The sequence below is a fragment of the Lissotriton helveticus genome, chromosome 11 (genome assembly GCF_964261635.1).
Source record: "Lissotriton helveticus chromosome 11, aLisHel1.1, whole genome shotgun sequence".
Classification (NCBI taxonomy): Eukaryota; Metazoa; Chordata; class Amphibia; order Caudata; family Salamandridae; genus Lissotriton; species Lissotriton helveticus.
The window spans coordinates 937,875,158-937,895,232 of NC_136072.1; the positions used below are offsets into that span (position 1 = coordinate 937,875,158).

General features: G+C 44.5%; 1 protein-coding gene across 6 annotated transcripts in view; it reads left to right on the plus strand.

Annotated features, from left to right (window-relative positions):
- The window catches only part of MORC2 (MORC family CW-type zinc finger 2), a 597,165-nt gene that overhangs the window by 31,060 nt on the left and 546,030 nt on the right, over positions 1 to 20,075 (plus strand). For all 6 annotated transcript variants that reach the window (XM_078667274.1, XM_078667271.1, XM_078667273.1 and 3 more), the window contains exon 3: positions 7,888 to 7,941. In XM_078667274.1, coding sequence (XP_078523400.1) covers positions 7,888 to 7,941 — 54 coding nt within the window. The remainder of the gene's footprint in view (positions 1 to 7,887; positions 7,942 to 20,075) is intronic.

The window sequence follows — 20,075 nt, forward strand, 5'->3', positions numbered from 1 at the left end:
GCCGGCCGAAGGGAGACTTCCTCGAGCCGACGCCGCACCCACAGGGAGACCAACCGCCGCCGGCTCAGCCACTCACAGGAATCCAGTCGGGTCAGCGACCCGGAGTCAGTGCAGGCTTCAGAAGGGGAGTCACAGCTCCTAACAGATAGCAGGCAGCCAAGGCAGGACTCGAAATTGCTGCCACCCCAGTAGCACACACCACTCCTCACCGCACTATGTCCCCCGCCTCGGGGGGGCCTTCCAGAAAATCTGAGGGGGAGGGGGGGCAGGATGTACGTCGGTAGACGGCCACCCTGCCAGGGCAACTCGAGCGGGTCTCGCCAGCAGCCCGTCTCCGTCAGAGGCAGTTCACACCTCAACACTTCTGGCTGCCCCCAGGGCTCCAATGACGCCCACTCCTTTCTCACCGTGCCGTCCCTGATTTTCGGCACTATTCCTTTCTGGCGCGCGGGGGCTCACAATAGCCCGCTCCCCCTCCGCTCCGTCTCCTCCTCCGGTGTGAGTGGCAGCTCGCAGCACCGGGGCCCGACCGGCAACTTCCGGTTCCGGCCCTGGTGTTTTCAACTTTGCAGCCGGCCCTCCTACAAAATCGAGCCCGTGGCTCCGACGAGTGAATGGGCCCAAAGATACGAGAGGTGGATCTCCGGCCCCCGAAGTCGCAGCTGGGTCAGAGTCACCCAATCCTACACAGCGCACCTTCTGAAATCAGGCGGCAGGGTCAGAAGCTCAGGATAAGTGTCAGGATATTAAGGCAAGGGACAGGTCCGGCGGAGCTGGGGTCTCACGCGGCCATCTTGGACCAGCTCGTAGCTCCTCCTGTAAGTGCATTGTTAATAACGGGGACATAAATCTATACATTTTTTAAAGGGGTCCACTGGTACCCCATCAGGTCCTGGCACTTTATTTAAAGGCAACTGGGAAATGGCGGCTTTACTGCAAGTTGCCTTTCAAGCCTGATGAGAACCAGGAAATTGTTCCATCGGGCGCCACCATCTTTAACCTGGGTGTGCGGACTAGTTGTCGGGCGGCCTTTGGCACAGAGTAATGACGCGTAATACACGCTCTCGCTCCTCATCCCCAATCACTTAAAAATACAACGAGCAGACGAGTCGGGTAATATTAAGGCCCCGGTGTGATACTCTGAGGCTAATAGGCCAATGGGGATGCCTTAATGCATAGCCGACCACATTGCAGGACGATTTCCTTACGTTCTCATGTTGGGTGCCTTATTGATATACACACACAGAGTATGAATTCAGGCTCACTTGGCCACCAGACAACCTATTAAGCAAAATATTTGCTTTCTATATGGACGTTGTGTCTTTCATATGTTTTTTCTATTGTCTAGTGTGCTCCTTGCAATTATTGTTCAGCCACCGGTATGAGTACTATACCTAATAGATGCGTTCACTTAAACACTTCATCAAGCATCCCTTTTAGCCTACACAGGCATTTACTCACTTTGAGGTGTTTTAAAACTATTATACACAGCACACTTTACCTATCTTGCTAGTATGAAGCATTCTGTTACCCGTGTATTTGTCATACACCATGGCAGGCTCATTCTCTCCTCATATATTGCTGGTGTTACAGACAATAACACCAAATAGGAGAAAAGTATATTTTGAGCATGCAGAGTGTGTAAAGTCACTTTGCAATAATTGATGCAAAAATGCACGATGCAGCCAAGGGATACAAGGTCCACCGCCTGGAATGTCTCCACAATCTCCTAGAAAATTGGTAAGGAGACACAATATTGTCCATCTCAATGGCCCGCTGCTCATAGACCATACATACAAAATAATACAATCAGAACAGAGAGACAATAATTATAAGAGAGCTGGGGAAAAAAGGAAAATTCTTGAGTCTTCAGTTTGTCTTCAGTGTGAGATATAGGTGTGTATAGAGTGCCACGAAGAAGGCAAAACTGCACTCTATACACGCCTATATTTCTCTGAATAGAGCGAGAGCTTGGGTGATTTGATGTAGTGAACCATTTGATGCTTGTTTGAGGTGGACTAGCCTGGATCAAGTTTGAAAGACATATTTGGCAATTTGACTGAACATTTGTGTAACAGTTACTGAACTGCTTGTGTTTTAGTTAACTCTGGTAGGGATCGAGGCAGGCTGATTTTCATGGCCCTGATGAAGCCTTACTGAAGGCGAAACACGTTGGCTGCGCTTGTATGAAATAGCTCATGAAAAAAAAAAGTTTAGCTTCGACACTGGAGACTCAAGAATTTTTCTAGTTTTCCCTACTCTCTTATAATTATTACCTCTCTATTCTGACTATTACTTTGCAATAATTATAATATCTGATTAGGAATCTGCAAGTGAGTTCCTTGGTCCTGAAGATGGCCACTGGGAAGGGTGGCTTTAAACATGCAGACCTGTATGAAGAGGGGTAATTGAACCCACACCATCTACTCTTCTTCCCCCCTTTTTGAACCATTCTATATGGAGGACGGATAAAGGCATAGCTCTCATAGCAGGCAGGTACTTTTAATTTCACTTAGAAACCCCCCCCAACTCTATTCTGCCATCAGTGCTCCTGTGTATTTCACAGGTAGCAGCACACCCCTTTCCATAGCGAAATGGAGGAACCCTATGATGAAGTATGCTACCATGGGGCAATCCTGGTGGTTGAGGGTTGTATAAAGAAAGCCCTGCAGATTTTTCTCACCCTGTAGGAGGTTTAGCACACAGTACGAAGACGGGCTCTATTTTTATTGAGGTACCTCTATCATGTATGGATTTACATCTGTTAGCAAAGTCTTAGCATCATTGCTGAGCTCAAGCCGGTCTGTAAAACAGTTGTTGGTTCTGGTTTCGAAGTTGTTTTGTCTGGTCTTACTGCTACTGGTTGATGCTTTTGGCCTTGATAGACTTTGCAAGAAGTCTATTTGGGTCTAGTGCGGGATGAAGAGAATAGCTCTTCATTGGGTCCTATCTCTTGCTGACACTGTCCAGCAGGCATGTACTATCAATTACTCCATTCAGTCTTTGAACTGTATGTCACAATATACTCTCCTGGAACAATTCGAGGGAGTATGCAGGGAACTCTGAGGAGCCACAATCTGCACCCACCACTAGATAGGATGCTTCCGCAGCCTCCCCAGGGAACCAGCTTTGCCTCCACATGGCGCACTCTGCAGCCCACCCCACACCCACCGGCCAGAACTCCATCATCCTGAAGCAGTCAATCACAGAGCATGATGGGAGCTTCAAGCGGCCTCCTTCCCAGTATGTCTCATGTCAGCATTCATAAATTACATTGACCTGTACTTGGCACAGCTTATGTGGCTCCTTCCGGGATTCCTACGATTAGGGCAGACTTTAACCAATTCAAGTCTATGTCCGGTTCATGAAACACCTTTGATTGTTTGTGTTAACTTGCATATCTTTTGCAGACTTCTAGTGGCATACATCACATTGCATCTTTGATCTTCTGTTGTGATGGGGTGCTTGGATTCCTATTTGGTCTGTGTGATGTTGCAGAAAATGTGGTTTGGAGAATGGATTGATACGTTTTTGATAATATACAAGTAAAAGGCTAAGAATTTCTCTTTGATCTTTTGCCACTTTTCCTCTTAAACCTGGTCTGTCTCATTAAGGGATTTTTGTCTCGTGTATGCAGCTAGCAGTCTGCCACCTTTCTTTCTTAGCTCATACTAATACCCGTCCTTGGCGAAATTTAAATTTAAACCAGCTTAACTTCGGACAACTTGTTATGCAAAATTCCTTAAATTACTCTGTTATGCCACATTGTGGAATTATGCGCCGTTTTGTAATAAACATTTACAGCAAAAGCCGCAGCAGTGGTTAAAAAAGTACCGCAAACCAACAGGAACAGAACACTAGTGACTGTAGTTTGCGGTGCGTTTTATTTTCGCACTTTTTGTAAAGCACAAAATAATATTTAAATTTTGTGTAATTTCACGTAATTGTGCTGAAATTTGCGCTTAGTTACGCGAAAACAAATTATGCAAATTTCCCATACGTCCCTAACCAATATACATATACAAAAAAGAGTAAAATTTGCTTCTTTGCTGCTAGTCTGAATTGTCGCCTCAAGTAATTAGCAGTGGCTGAGATTAATTCGAGCAACGCACTTATCAACATTCTTCGTACAACAACTATACCTAGATGTGGGTCCCACCCTAACTCTCCGATTGGACTCAAAGTGTACCCCACTAACAAAGAACAATGAGGCCAGTCTTTGATTGCTTGTATCCCCTACAGAGGGCTCCTGGCCTCGTAGTTCGGGATGGACTGTTCTTACGAGAGCATGACCAAGGCTGGTTTGCGTATGTCTGAGGTGGCATGATGAGTGGAAAAACAATAGATTATATTGCTGCCCACAGTAAACACCAGTGGCTGACCTTGATTAACACTGGTTGCCTTACATTAGCTGATTCTGCCATTCTTGCCTAAACAAATACACCTGGTTGACCATTTTATTGAGCAAAAATTGTTTTGTGACCCGTAAATTATGTAGTGTGAAATAACAATGACCTTTTAGATTATCTGCGACTTATTGTTAAGTGAAACTTCAACCAAGCAGTGTTAGCGTCTGCAGCTAAGGTTTGTAATGTAATAAGTAGAGGAATTATTCTAGCACTGATATTGCTTAGCTGTCTCTATTTATTTACTCTATAGTATTGCCAGTATATCTTCCTCAGTTGTCTTATTATAATTCCCTCAGTCTTTCCTCTGCTGACTGTGTAACCAGATTTATTTCTAAACTACCTTTCACATGTACAAAGAGCCTGTTCACAATTTGTGGCTCCAAATTCAACATCCACTTTTTGGGAACAGACTGGTTTTGCAGAACGACCTATAAACTATTTGGTCAGTTCGCGAAATCAACATTGGCACGGGTTGCACAACGACCTGCCTAATCAAAATTATTAGTGATGTTGCAATTTTTGACCCCCTGCGATAGGCTACAAATAAAGGGAAGGTGGCCTGCAAAGGGCGGCAGAACACCAGCCCTTTCTTTGTTTGCATTTCCAAATGGGGAACTTTTTTTTTAAAACAGCTGTATTCCTTAAAGGATTGGTGCTGCTTTAAAATAAAAATAAGTTTTCCATTTACAAACACAGTAGTGGGAGCAGTCACTGGTCTGTAGGACGACCACCTGTTCCCTCTGAGGCACAAGCCTGGTTCCTGAAGGTGGGGGGAGGTAGGAGGGCTCCCAAGAGGTTACTACATCCTTTAAAGAGTCTGTAACTGGTGAGTGGATTGTGACTGAAATTATGGCCACAAAAGATTGCTACATACCTTACGGAATTGCAGTTGTAGAAAAAAAAGAAAAGTTTAGTGTTCTTTCCGAAGTCAGAATTTTTTTTACAGCTCGTCAAAAGGAGTTTTATAGATAACAAACTAGGATTTTGTGGTTGCGAACTGAATGATTTTATGACTGCAGATAGGAAGATTTTAGGGGATCTGGAATTCTACTGGGTTACATGAAATGCTAATGTATCACAATGGCCTGTGGGTCACGAATAATTGGATATAATGTGGAAATGGGTTAGCACTACCTGTTTATCACTGTTAATTTTTTCCGGATTATACTTTATTTTAAAAAGCTGTCAAATATACTTAACCGCATGCGTGCGGGCGGAATTCCGCTCGTACGCTGACTTTTTTAAAAGCGCACTTTACGTGACGAGCTGGGCTCGTCATGAGCGTGCGAGGAGGCTACCTCATGACGAGCCCAGCTCGTCATCAGCGTCGAAGGGGTTAAAATTCAAACGAAAAAATGTTTGAATCTGCAACAGTTATATAACAATTATTCCTCCATTTATAATCACATAAAATAACCAGTAATATAAAGAGCAACACAATGTTTAGTGTATATGAATCACCTATGGTATATTTGTGTTTTAACATTAAGTAATTGCTGATATACAATTGATTTCCTTCAGACAGAATTCTAATTAATTTGTTAAACTGAGATTTGAAGGACATTGTGGAGAAAGGTGGTGAAATTATGCATGAGTGACTTTTGTAGCCTTTGGTAGATGGCATATTTCTGGTACTATAACTAGTATAGTGCCTTGTTATTGCCACCTTGTTGGTTCCTATAGATAAAAAATATTTTTTGGTCATAAGCATTTTAAAGCTAGGCCCGCCTGTATGTGCTTGTGGTAATTGACTGCCATCTTACACAATGCTACAGTCATATTTTTTGATATCTGAGGATAATTTGTGGCACTGGCGAGAGCTTTACATCAATTTTGATTGGCAAATCATGCACTTGAGGTTTTGGAGTAGGAGGACAAATGGATTCAAAATAGACTTCTACTCATTCCTCTGGTCTGTGGGTAAAAACTGCTATGACACACATAATTGATGATGCGCTCCAAATCCTAGATCAAAACGATACCTGCCTTCTCATCCTTCTTGACCTCTCCTCAGCATTTGACACTTACTTGAGCTGTTACACACCAGAATGGGTCTATCTGGGACTGTTCTCAAATGGTTCACCTCCTTTCTGCATAACAGGTCTCAGAAATTCAAAAGCAACAACTTGATCTCCCCACCAGTGCCTGTAACATTAGGCGTCCCACAAGGATCTTCTCTATCCCCAACATTGTTCAATCTGGTCATGGAACCTCTCACCACCTTGTTACAAGCATCTAATGTACACTTTCACATATACGCCGACGACACCCAACTTTATCTCAAAGTACAATCCCCCAAAGACATCAAACTTCTGAACTCAACGCTCAGAAACACCCAATCATGGCTTGCCGATAATCACCTCAAACTCAATGCTCTGAAAACTGAGTTCCTTCTGATCTCACCTCCCTCGAAAATCTCCACCACTCAAACTTGGCTTAAGCACCTAACTGCACTCAATGTCCAACCTACCATCGTGGACTCAGCGAAATCCCTAGGCATTACACTTGACGCCAACCTCAACATGCAGCAGCATATCAGCAAGGCAACTAAGGGAGCAAACTTCCAAATCAATACCCTGAGGAAACTTAAACCCTTCCTACCAGCCAAGGACTTCCAAACTGCAGTACAAGCCCTAGTCATTCCTCGCATAGACTACGGTAGCGTCGACCTTTGTGGACTCCCTCTATCTACAACTGCACCCCTGAGAGCCTCTTTGAACGCTGCAGCAAGACTCCCCACCGGATCAAAAAAACACTCCCATATTACCCCCGACCTAAAATCCTTGAACTGGCTACCTCTTGAAGCCAGAATACATCTGAAAATTGCCTGCATGACGCACAGAGCTGTACACAACAAATCACCCAGCTACCTCACTCAGAAGCTGACAATATCTGGTGGCACAAGAACCACTAGAAGCACAAAGAATCTTCTTCTGAAACCTCGTAGATTCCGGAAGGAAAAAACATATAAACGCTCCTTTTCAGGAATGGCACCCAGGATCTGGAACTCACTCCCTCCAGAAACCAGACTTATCTCCTCCACTACATTCTTTAAGAAAGAAGTAAAAGCTATCCTCCTGACTAAATTCACCTGAACTTGTACGTTGGATCTATTTGAGACTCTGCACCTATCTGCACTATTGTTCTGTCTGATTGTCGATTTTTCATTGTTTTTTTGTTGTTTATTTTATGCCCCCCCATGTACCTACCCTATATTGCTACTCATCTTGTACATACTACTCTTTGCTCAAAAGTCTGTTAATCACCCCTTGTTTCTTTTCCCCCTGTTTTTTGTAAAGCGCTCTGATATCTGCAAAGATCTTGTCCGCGCTATATAAAACTTTCAAAATAAAAATAAATAAAATAAAAAGAAAACATTCTATGGTTGTTTGTTGATACAAAAAAATAATAATGTTGAGAATAGGAAGACTTGTTCCAAGGCATACACAGTAATACCATTAACTCCTATTTCTTTCAGCACAACTCATGAGTTTCTGTTTGGAGCACTTGCTGAGCTGATAGACAATGCAAGGTAAGCTGACTTTAAATCTACATGTGTTTTTGAGGTCAAAGTTTGAGCATGGTTTGGTATTCTATTATCATACTGAACTATTCTGTCACTAAACACTGTCTTCACTTAGAGCCAACTGCATACCCTCTAAATCTGAGATCTTAGTAATCCCTCGTTACCTGCATTATCCGCGGTGTGCTTTAAGGGTTGACCTTTCAGTTATCTCTCCTCAGAAAAGGTACCCTTTCTTGGAGTTATTTTCAGTTTTGACTTGTTGTTCTCCTTTCCAGTGGAGTCACCAAAAATGTTTTCGAGCACCTCTGGTTTCATTAGAGTTCTTTCCACTACCACTTCTCTTCCTGAATTGCAACTGTACTAGCTCACAGTATTCAGAGATCCAGCAAAGATGATTACTACATTCTCTACCTATTTAAAAAGAACAAGGGAACCCAATAGGTAATTAAGGGCCCTGGGTGTCAAATTTATATTGTAACAATGTTCCTTAGAAAAACACATGCATAACTGGCAAATAAATATAGACCAAGACGGGCGCTATATTCCACGGTGTTCAGCCGGACACAGAATTTAATCAAATAAATAAATGTTTCATCATTTGTAGAGCAACCAACAATAGAGTTGGACGCAGTCCTGTATCCAATACAGAAAAGATGGGACCATGCAGTTTGTGAATTAGGTGGAGTTAAGATTCTATGCTGTGACCCATGCGTGAGTGCATGGGCGTGTGAGGTAGCTGTACATGTTGTTATATGTAAGCTCCATGGTACACTAAATAGACGACATGAGAGCAATATTTGTCGGTGGCTGATAAATTGCTGGTACACACAACAGTGTGATAAGTGACAGTGAGCTTATGCAACAACCAATGCAGTGATAGCTAGAGACCGTGATGTATTGAAGCAGAGTGATTTGAATAATCGTGCGGTATTCCAAGGGTCAACGTAATGCTAATAGGGTGAGTGATTTAGAATTGATTGACCTTGCTGTGCCTACCAGGTCGTGTTCGAGTGATTGCAGGGATTGCACTAACCTTAGAGCGGTATAGGCTCTAGTATTCCACGTCCGGTAAAACCGATAAAAAACGAATGGGACAGGGGTGCCTGCTGTGTAAAAACGGAAGGTGTCAGGTAGCCTATTACAATTAACGAAAAAAGTGCCTCGGTGTAAACTCGGGCCGTTAATTACCTTGGCTCTGCGAGGAGCCGATAATGGAAGTAGCAGAGCAGCGTCAGAGAGCTGCTGGCGGATTAAGCAAGCCATGTGTGAAATGCCACAGTGTTGCTCGCGGCCGGTATAATTACCAAGTTGTGCTGATATAGTTAATTCGTTTGGCGTTACCTGTACAGAGAAAATGGGACTTCAGTGAAAGTACAGCCAGTGTATTGTCCGACAAGGTAACATCTAAGATAGAGGGAGCATACCAGATGTGCGGGCCGCAGTGGCCGAATCAGGTTCCTGGTGCGCGAAGGCGGGAATCTAACATGCATAAACCCAAGTGCTCATTCTATTCGGTCCGATGTGTACGTGGTAACGGCGGCCATATTGGGTGAGTGGTTTATAAGCAAGTGAAGACAGACTGAGCCCATAGGAGGCTCGTTATGGGTTATAACAGAGGTGCAAAAAGATACTTTGAGATTTGTTAAGGCGAAATTAGCAATCCGCTGACATTGCAGACTGTAATATTCGCATAGCCATAATAATGTGGCAAAAGTTAAAAACAAAGTGTCAAATTTGTTCAGCCCAATATTGAAGTAAAAAATAATAATAATTACACACATTTCAAAACATACTTTACATGTACACGGTAAGGAAGGCATAATACAAGGACAAAATCAATTCACAGTCAGTGGGTACAGTCTTATTGAACAGTGGGGCAACATGGTCAAGGGAGTTCCATGTGAAGAAATTTAGAGTAGAGGTCCAGTCCTCAGTCCTAATAAGACAATTCCTGATGCTGTCCATACAAATTATCATCTTAAGTTCCTCTTTGTTGAGAAGTTGAGCTATGTCCCCACCTCTATGTGGGAGTTTGAGTGCGTTCAGAACCGTCCATTTAATATCATCCTCATTGGGATTAGCCAAAGAAAAGTGTTCCACTAGTGGTGCATTTGGAGTTTTACATCTCACTCTACTCCGATGTTGGCCAATCCGGGTCTTGATCTTCTGTGTTGTTTGGCCAATATACACTTTTGGACATGGACATTGGATCAAATAGATGACATTACATGTATTGCAATTGAAAAAAGTGCAACATTTCACAACAATATTGTTAAACGTGAAAGATTTACCTTCCATTGTAAATTCACAAACATTGCAACAACTACATTTTGAGTGACCAAGCAAAGGCTCCAATCCCCCAGTGAGCATCAAGGGTGGTGTGTGATGTAGGATTGGGGAGTGCGGCTCTCACAAGGTGATCCTTTAAGTTACGACTTTTGCGGAAGGCTAACAGTGGGCGTTGGATATTAAGGGTTCCCACATTTAATATCGACCAATGTTGGAGTATCGATTTTTGAACAGGATTAGAAACAGGGGGAAATGCTGTGACACAAACTATTCTGTCTGTTTGATTTTTTTGGTTTGGGGCTCAGGAGGACCTCTCTCGTTCAGTACCAAACCCTTTTCTGTGCATTGCACACTAGCCTCTTAGGTTATCCGCGATCTCTCAATTTGGTAGACAATGTGGTGGCGTCTCAAAAGTAGTCCTCTTTAGCATAGCAGTTGCGCCTTATCCTCAAGAATTGGGAGTATGGAAGGGAATCCATGAGTGCCCTTGGGTGGTTACTGTCATAGCTTAGTAATGTGTTGCGCTCAGTGGTTTTCCTGTATAGTTTAGTCAGTAGTTCTCCCTCTGAGTGGTAGATGGTGAGGTCTAAAAATGCAATTGCATATCTGTCAATGGTAAGGGTGAAGGTCAAGCCTGAACAATTGTTGTTCAGCCGTTAGGAGTTGGCCTAACGGCTAAGACGCTCGACCTCGGACCTGGGGATCTGGGTTCGAGTCTCGGTAACGACGCCAAAACCTCCTGTGATTCTGGGCAAATCACTTAATCTCTCCGTGCCTAAAAATGAAAGTGTGTGTCCTCATGTAAAAAAAAAACGTAACTTGTACTATGTAAAGCGCTCTGATACCTGATTCGGTTCGCGCTATATAAAACTCTACAAAAAAAAAAAATACAGGAATTGGTTCAGAGTGTCACTATTGTGGCGCCAGATAAGAAAAATATCATCTATATATCTGCTCCACAACGTGACCCAGGAAAAGAATGGATTGGATGATGATAGAATGGTTGTCATCTCAAGATGATCCATAATAAGTACTGCTAGATTAGGGGGAAAAGATGGCCCCCATTGAGGTACCCTTTACTTGTTGGTAGAACTGGTTATCAAAAGCAAAAAAATTCTGTGTTAGACATAGTTCCAAAAGTTGGAGAATAAACAATGTAGCAACAGCATGAGGGCGTGGCCTGGAGTCAAGCACTGTTTGAATTACCAGGTGGACTGTTGAGAATTTTGTGAACTTTTGGGAGCGTGTAGATTACGGGTATCCTGGGAGATTTAACACTAAGGAAAGCGAATTCCTTCTTGTTAATGAAACCTTCCTGTAGAGCATCAGTGGTGATCTGTGCAATGATGCCCTGCAGTTCTTTTGTAGGCATCCTACAATACAATAATGGTCGGGGTTGTCCAGTTGTCGTAAGATTTCAGTTTTATACATATCCTTTTCCTGAAGGACAATACCTCCCCCCTTGTCTGCACTTTTGATAATCAGGGACTCATTTGATTTTACGGACTCAATAGCTTATTTCTCTTCAAGGGACAAATTATATGGAATAAAGCATCTCTTCTCCTCAAGAGAGGTAAGATCCTTTAGTACCATTTTCTCAAATGTCATTATTTCGACTGGAATCATGCTTGACGTGGGAGAGAAGGTAGAGGGAGGGCAAAAGGTTGTGTTGGATGTGTTAGTAGGTGTGGGTTTTAGTTGGAAGTAGGCTTGTAAGCGTAGACGCCTGAAGAACCTCAACAGTTTTGTGTGTAATTCCAGAAAATTTGGTGGAATAGTAGGTGCAAAGGAGAGACCTTTACTAAGAAGTGAAAATTCAGATTCTGCCAGGGTATGTTTGGATAGGTTAAAAATGGGGATGATCTTAGATTGTGCCATTTCAGTGCTGTTATTCACCACTGATAACATTTGTCGCTTCTGGCGTTCGCCTGGTTGATTGATTGTACGCTGTGTTAGTTTCCCTCGACCTCGTTTGGGCGTGTCGTGCTGGCCTCTCCCTAAAAAATGACACGCACCAGGGTTTCTGCTGGAAGTGCTTTGACCTTCACCAGCGTCTGAATTGTCAGATGAGTCTGCAGATGTATCTGAAAACCCTACTAGATTCTGGCGTCTATTAAAACGTCCCCACGGCCTAGTATTTTGAGGGTTAGTGTAAGATCTTTTGCTGTAGAAGTCCTTCTGTAAATAAGGATAAGTGGTTTCTATGCAATAGGATTTAATGCCCTTTTTAACTTTAGTTGTTTTCTTGTTTTGCTCAAGTCTATGGAAATCCTCCACAGTTTTTTGAATTTGCTTGAATTTGCTTGAGCAGTTTCTTACTTTCTGCTGCTGGGTTAGATTCTTGGAGTTGTTTCTCTATGTCAAGATATTCTACAGCCAGTGTTTTCAAAGTTCAAAGTTTCATTCGCTATGTCAATCCCAAGTCCTAGCCAATGCCTGGAACAGGTTGTCCCAATGTAACTGAAATTACTAATGTACTTTGGGTTATCAGTAAAGATTCCTGGAATATGTCTGACTTGGAGACCTACAGGTATTATGTCCGCCTTTAAATATTCCGTAAGGGGAACATCCTTTACACCGAAACTTTTTCCACGCAGTACCTTTACAACGCAACTTTTACAACGCAAGCGTTACGACTTGCGCTGGGGGCGCTGCAGGATAGGGAATAGTTTAATTTACTATCCAACTCCTTCCCTACTATCCACGGGGACTGGAGTTGGAATATTAAATTAAACTATTCACTATCCAGCGCCCCCCCAACGCAAGTCGTTGTAACGACTTGCGTTGTAAAAGTTGCGTTGTAAAGGCATGCGTGGAAAAAGCATGCGCTGTAACGACATCCATCCATTCCGTAAGCATACGGATCATAAGATGTAAGCGGACTTGTTTTTTCTTCAATTTTTCAAGTTGCTCAAGAAGGGGCATGTTGGTATGGCATTACGTTGACCCTTGGAATACCGCGTGATTATTCAAATCACTCCGCTTCAATACATCACTGTCTTTAGCAATCACTGCATTGGTCGTTGCATAAGCCCACTGTCACTTTTCACACTGTTGTCTGTACCAGCAATTTATCTGCCACCGACAAATATTGCTCTCATGTCGTCTATTTAGTGTACCCTGGAGCTTACATATATCAACATGTAATGCTACCTCACTCGCCCATGCACTCACGCATGGGTCACAGCATAGAATCTCAACTCCACCGAATTCACAAACTGCATGGTCCGATCTGTTATCAACACCTCTAAGCAAGCTATTCCTCCTTTCTCACTACAGATCTCTCTGCCTTTATTTTTCCCCTCCCCCTTCTCTCCACAGGCAGAGACTTCATACTCAGGCATGTAATCAAACCGTCCTGATGAGGATCCCATTATCCTTCTGAAAGGGATTGAAACGTTGTTGACCTATGGAATAGTTCCACGCGTTAAACCATTGTGTGATATTAGTGTGAATACTAATATGGATAGCTTGTCAAATTTTCTAATTGAATCAAAGCTTCCGTTGTCTTTTGCCTGAAATTCTTACTGTTCGTATCTATTTGCCTTCTGTTTTCTGTATTGGATGCAGGACTGCGTCCCACTCTATTGTTGGTTGCTCTACAAATGATGAAACATTTATTAATTTGATTAAATTCTGTGTCCGGCTGGACACCGTGGAATATAGCGCCCATCTTGGTCTATATTTGTTTTCCTGTTTTGCATGTGTTTTTCTAAGGACCATTGTTACAATATACTACATTCTCTACAGCAGTCTTCCTGCGACTTCCACAATATTGTCTTGTCGTTGACAAATTTGCAAAACCTTAAATGAGGCCAACCACCTCGCCTCATCTGAAACCAATGCATTTCTCCCAATCAGATAACTGTGGGTGGATTTTAAAACTCTGAATAGTGAAGTATAAATGTTATGGTAGAAACTCCATGAACGCTATAAGACTGGTATGTGTTGTCCATATCCCCTGAAAAAACAATATATACAAGTATGTAAATGAGTATGTTCTCACTTTTTCAACCTGGCATTTTGCATTGGCTATTTCTAACTGTTGCTTTCAGATCATATGAGCATTGCTTCTGCTGTCCAACAGAGGGGCCTCAAAGGGATCACAAGGCTGCATTGGAAATATTAAACAATAAAATAAGTAAATGTTACACATTATGCAGCAATCTGAACAATGTGTGACTAGGGTCTGTGCTACTCTTTCTCACATGCCTACACTAAAAACACATCTGACAGACTACAGTATGTACAGAAATGGACAGCAAGGCTGTTTCTCAGTTAAAAAGAACTAATTTCCATCAACTATGTTTTAAAAGCACTCCATCTCTAGGCAAGATTACATTTAATCTAGTATGCTATAACATTCTAATTGAAGGGCTCAGGGTACCTGCAGAAGCTCACCAATCCCTAAGCTCTAACCAAGCATGCCTTGATGACCGATCCATGGGAGTACATGGTACAGGACCCTATAATGCCCTGAGTCCAGCCATTGATATGCAACCGTTCTGTTTATTCTCCGGAAACTGCTCAAAACCGAACTATTTTGGAAATTATAACCTGAGAATCTTCTGAACAGCAAAAGACAAGCTGAATTTCAACTGTATGCCTCTCTAGAATGTGTTCCCATCATTATTATTGCCCTTCTATTACCCAATCTCCTAGCCTATTCACGTATAGAGGTATAAAGGTTCACCCTTCCCTAAATGCTACCTGAAGGAATAAGCAAGAATTAAAGGACTTCCATGCCCAATACTCCAAGGGACCGGGGTGGGTGGGGGGGGGCTAGGGTGGGGGGGGGGGGGGATTTGTATGACCAGGTGTGAGAAAGTGCCATCTTTCTTGCATTGGTAGGCCCCCACTTTTTTCTAGCTGCTGATGTGCTTTGACTGAGTGTGCCCTGGGCTCCTGCCAACCAGGTACCCAGGGCCTGTGTTCCTTCCCTAAAACTGTGTTACAACTAAAACCCAATTGACATCTCTGGCCACCTGTCAGCCTCGAGTAAATTGTACCCTAGGTAGCCAGGGCATGGTGACCAGAGAAGATCCCTGAGGGCTGCAGCACTTATTGTGCCACCCTCAGGGGCCCTGTACCCTGACACCCACACACTGCCTTTGCAGGTTGAGTGTCTAAGTACAGAACCAAACAAAGAGTTGACGTGGCACACATCCCTGTGTGCCATGCCCACAGAACCCACTGCCCTGGCATACTTCAGTCACCCCTCTAGCTGGGTGCCCTATGCCAGAGGCTTGGGCACAGGTGCATGAGCCCTGTGCCCCTACAGTACCCATGGCCATTCCTGGGCACTGTAAGTGCAGTGATGCCATTACGAATATATGGTGCTGGGTGGTTGTCATTACGAACTCCACAGTACCATCATGGCTACACTGAAGACTGACAAGTTTGGTACCAAACTTCTCTGCACATTAAACCCGCACTGATGCCAGTGTGAGATTTAATATAAAATGCACCAGAGGGCATCTTACAAATGCCCCCTGAAAACCTAGCCTACAATCCACGTCTGGGCTGAGTGGCTGCAGAGGCTGCCACCCAGCAGACATGTTGCTGGACCCCTGGGTGGAGAGCCCCCTGCTCTCCTGGGCCTGCAACAATGCACATCCTGGGCGAGGTGCCCGGTCTCCTCCCCCAGGATGGGCAGGGATAAGCTTCAAAGGCATGCCGCCTCTGTGAGCTTCTCCAGACCATTTGCTGTACCCAGCAACTGGCCCCCACCAGTCCTGACCCCCATTCTGGCGGGAGGACTGGCGGGAAAAACTACGTTTGGAAGGGGGGGTGCCAGCCCCACCCCTCAGTTGGGGGAGACGAGGTGAAGCACGACCCTGGGCTCCGGCCATCTTGAAGATGGGGAGCCCTGCCCAATCACTGCTAGGCTCCTGCCCCCCTCCCACAGGAGAGGAGCAGGCTAGGAGTTGTACCCACCCCAGGACAGGGACCTATTGGTCCCTGTCCTTGCCCTACCTGTAACGCCCCTAAATTCAGTATTTAGGGGCTCCCTGAACCTTCTTTCCTCAGATCCCGATAAGAAAAGAAAAAAGATCAAGAAGAAGACCCGCCGTGCAGCTGCTAACAACAGGACGACAACAACTGACTTGGCCCCAGCCCTACCGGCCTGTCGATCCTGGAAACTGCTCCTGCCTAAACCCGGCGACTCCTGCGGACAGCAACCGTGGGACACCCAGAGGACCTGCCTGCCTTGACCCTCTTAAAGCCTGGGACTCCCATCAGCAAAGGCTCTGCTGCAACAACACCCCTGGTGCCAGCCAGGAAGCTCCGGATCAACCCACTCTGCACCCGCCGAGCCCGGCCCGTGCCCGAGTGATCCAGGACCAGGAGGACGTCCCCCGGCAACTGGGACCCGAAGTCCAGTGCCCAAAGACCCTCCTCGACGCCCCCGACGACGCCTGCAGCCTCAGGACAGAGGACCCCTCCGACCGCGACCAGCAGGGGGCAAGATTTCCAGACCTCAAAAGACATCCCTGCACCCAGCGCCCTACGGCCTCCTGTGCCCAACTCCTGGGTGTCTACCTATCTTCCAAGATCCCAACTTACCCCTCAAAGTGTTGGTCGTTCCAGAAGATCCTTCGTCCCCGAGCCTGCAGCCTTTGTTCCCTTTTCAAGTTCCTCATTGAATAACATTGAGCGCCCGACGACTCAAAAGCAACCTGCACCCAGCTGCCCGAGTGCCCCTGGCAGTGCAACCTGTACCCTATCCTACTTCCCCAATTGCCCTGAGCAAGTGACGAGGAGCCCAGCTCCCACAGCCGCGTGGCCTGCTAGCCAGCAGCCAGCAGCCACCAACCGGAGGCCCCCTTTCCCTCATTGGATAACATTGGGCCTAACTACTTCTGCACCTGGCCACCCCTGTGCCGCTGGGGGTGAACCAACTGTACTTACATGACCCTGGGGGACCCCTGAGTCCATGCCCAGAACCCTAACTTCACCAGCCAAGTACTCACCCGGAAACCGATAACTCACTTACCTGCCATTGGATAACATTGACTGGTTTGACTCAAAAAATCTTCTGAGTGTGAAGTGGAAACTAAAAATATTCATATAAAATCACCGAATTCCCGAAGTACTCACCTGTGATCAGGAGAGAAGCCAGTACTGTACCTTTGTAGCTCAGTACTGAACCGCAAAAGTAATCCTTACCGGGTTTACTAGTAATCTGTATTTTCTCTATAGGAATCCATTGTCTGCTTTTCTATGAAATTTCTTCTAAGTGTCTACTTTTGAAAATTTGAAATATTCTGTAAAAATCATACGAAATACTGAAACGCAATTACTCACCTGTTTTAAGTTGAGACCCCAGTGCTGGAACCAGGAGCCTAGTATTGGATTACAAAAGTAACAAGATCATACTTTACCTGCAACCTGAACTTGCTCCCATTGGATAACATTGCCAGTTTTTCATTGAAAAGTGTGAACTTTTAAAACCGCTTTATATTCCTGAAAAATCACTACCATAACTAAAACGATTTTACTAAATTGGTTTCATCTTAGACCCCAGGACTGAACCTAGGATCCAGTCCTGGAACTACCATAGTAATCTACAAAGTAATCAACTGCACATATATGATGATAACCCATTGAGCCGAATGCTATAGTGTGTTTAGAATTGTGTTACCTACTGCAACCCCTGTATCTAGTGTGTTCACAAAGTTTGCCTCCTTGCAAAATAATTACATGAGAGTACTCATATCGAGAAAAGTATATTTTTATACCTGTTGGTTCTAAAAATAAAACAACTATCTGTTGATAAAAAAACAATTGGCTTGGAATTCAGTCCTTGAGTGTGTGAAACCTTTTGCTGACTGATTGTGTACAACAAATGCTTTACACTGTCAGCTGGTACTGCCTTACTGCTCGACCAAGGTACCACTTTTGATAGTAAGGTCAGTCCTGACTTTAACCTCGGTTATATCCCTGGAGTTTGTGGACTCTATACACACTGTACCTTATTCTGGTCCAGTATATATAGAGCCCCTTTTTCACATTGGTGGATCAGCTTTGGGATACAAACTTGGACTACTTGGTTACCGTCTGATCACACGACAGAACTCATAAACTGCCTTTAGAATTCTGAAATAGTTTTTTTAGCAAAATACTAAAAGTCTGGTAGGGCCTTGTTTAAATCCCATTAGGATTTTAGAAAAATAAGTCACTATAGTCAGGGTAGAGGGTTAGAATGTCTCAACCCCTATTAGTGGGGATAATATTGCCCAGGACCTGGTGGAGGAGCTTGACCTCACACCTTACTTACACTTAAATTTCAGAGAAGTAAGGTCCTTATGCAAATTGAAAAATATACCAGTGGCCTGCATCCAACCAAAGTAGGGCTCCAGGAGCTCTTGGCTGAGTATGCTAAAGTCCACCCCTCTGAACAGGGTGATGACCGGTCAGAGGAAGAAGAGGTGCTAGAGGAGGAGACGGTCCCCCCCCCTGCCCCCCCCACCATCTCTAGGGAGAGGAGGGGCCCTATACCCTTAACTCCAAGAATCACACTCTGGGACCCTAGGACCTACACAGGTGGGCCAGGGCCCAGAGAAAACATTGGGACTAGTCCCAGTGAAGAGGACAGCTTCTTACCCAAGTTGTCCAAGAGATTAGATCTAGAGTCCAGCCTCCTGGCTCTTGAAAAGGAAAGGAAAGAGATGGGCTTAGCCCCTATCTCTGGTGGCAGCAATACCAATAACAAGGATAGAGAGGAATCTTATGATCCTAAAATTCCCAAAGGGATTGTCCTTAAATTTGAGGAAGGTGATGATGACCAAGTGGTTCACAGCCTTTGAAGGGGCTTGTGATATGAGAAGAGTGAAGAAACCTCTGTGGGGGGCCCTCCTGTGGGAACTGTTCTCTGGTAATTGCAGAGACAGGCTTCTGACCCTCTCTGGGCCAGTTGCAGGGTCCTATGACCTCATGAAGAAAACTCTGATTGAGGGATTTGGACTCACTACTGAGGAGTATAGAATTAGGTTCAGGGGGGCTCACAAAACCCAGACCCAATCCTGGATAGATTTTGCAGCCTACTCAGTAAAGACACTGGATGGTTTGTTAACTGGACACAATGTGCATGATTTTACTGGACTTTATAATTTGTTTATGAAGGAACACATTTTGAGTACTTTCACAAATGAAAAGTTGCATCAGCATTTGATAGACCTAGGTCTAATTTCTCCCCAAGAATTGGGAAAGAAGGCAGACCATTGGGTCAAGACTAGGGTGACAAGGACAGCCACTGGGGGTGATCAAAAGAAGGTGGTTACAAAACCTCCCCAGGGGAAAGGTGGTGAGAATCCCCAATATACAAAGTCTGAGTCTTCCAAAGGGCCCCAAAGACCTGTACAGGTGGGTGGGTCCCACACTACTCCCTATGTGCCTGAGCCCTATAGGGGGAAGAACTTTGATCCTAACAAGGCCTACTGTAACCACTGTAAAAAGTTGGGACATTTAACTGTAGACAAGAACTGCCCCTACAATAAAGCCCCTAAGGCACCCAACACAGCTACTCCAGGGACAGTGAATCTACAGATGGGAATCAGAGGAGTGCCCAGAGCAAATCTGGTTATACACTCAAGCTAGTCTAGTCTCCTTCGGGAAAATGGAGTTTGCCACTGTAGCTGGTTTGCCACCCAACTGTAAAAAGTATTTGCAATACCCCTCCATTAATGGAACTAGAGTAGAAGCCCCGAGGGATACAGGTGCCAGTATCACTATGGTGAAGGAAATGCTGGTTTCCCCAGAGCAATACTTGATTGGGAAAACTTACCCAGTCACCAATGCTGACAGCATTACCACCCAACGCCCTATGGCTATGGTGACATTAGGTTGGG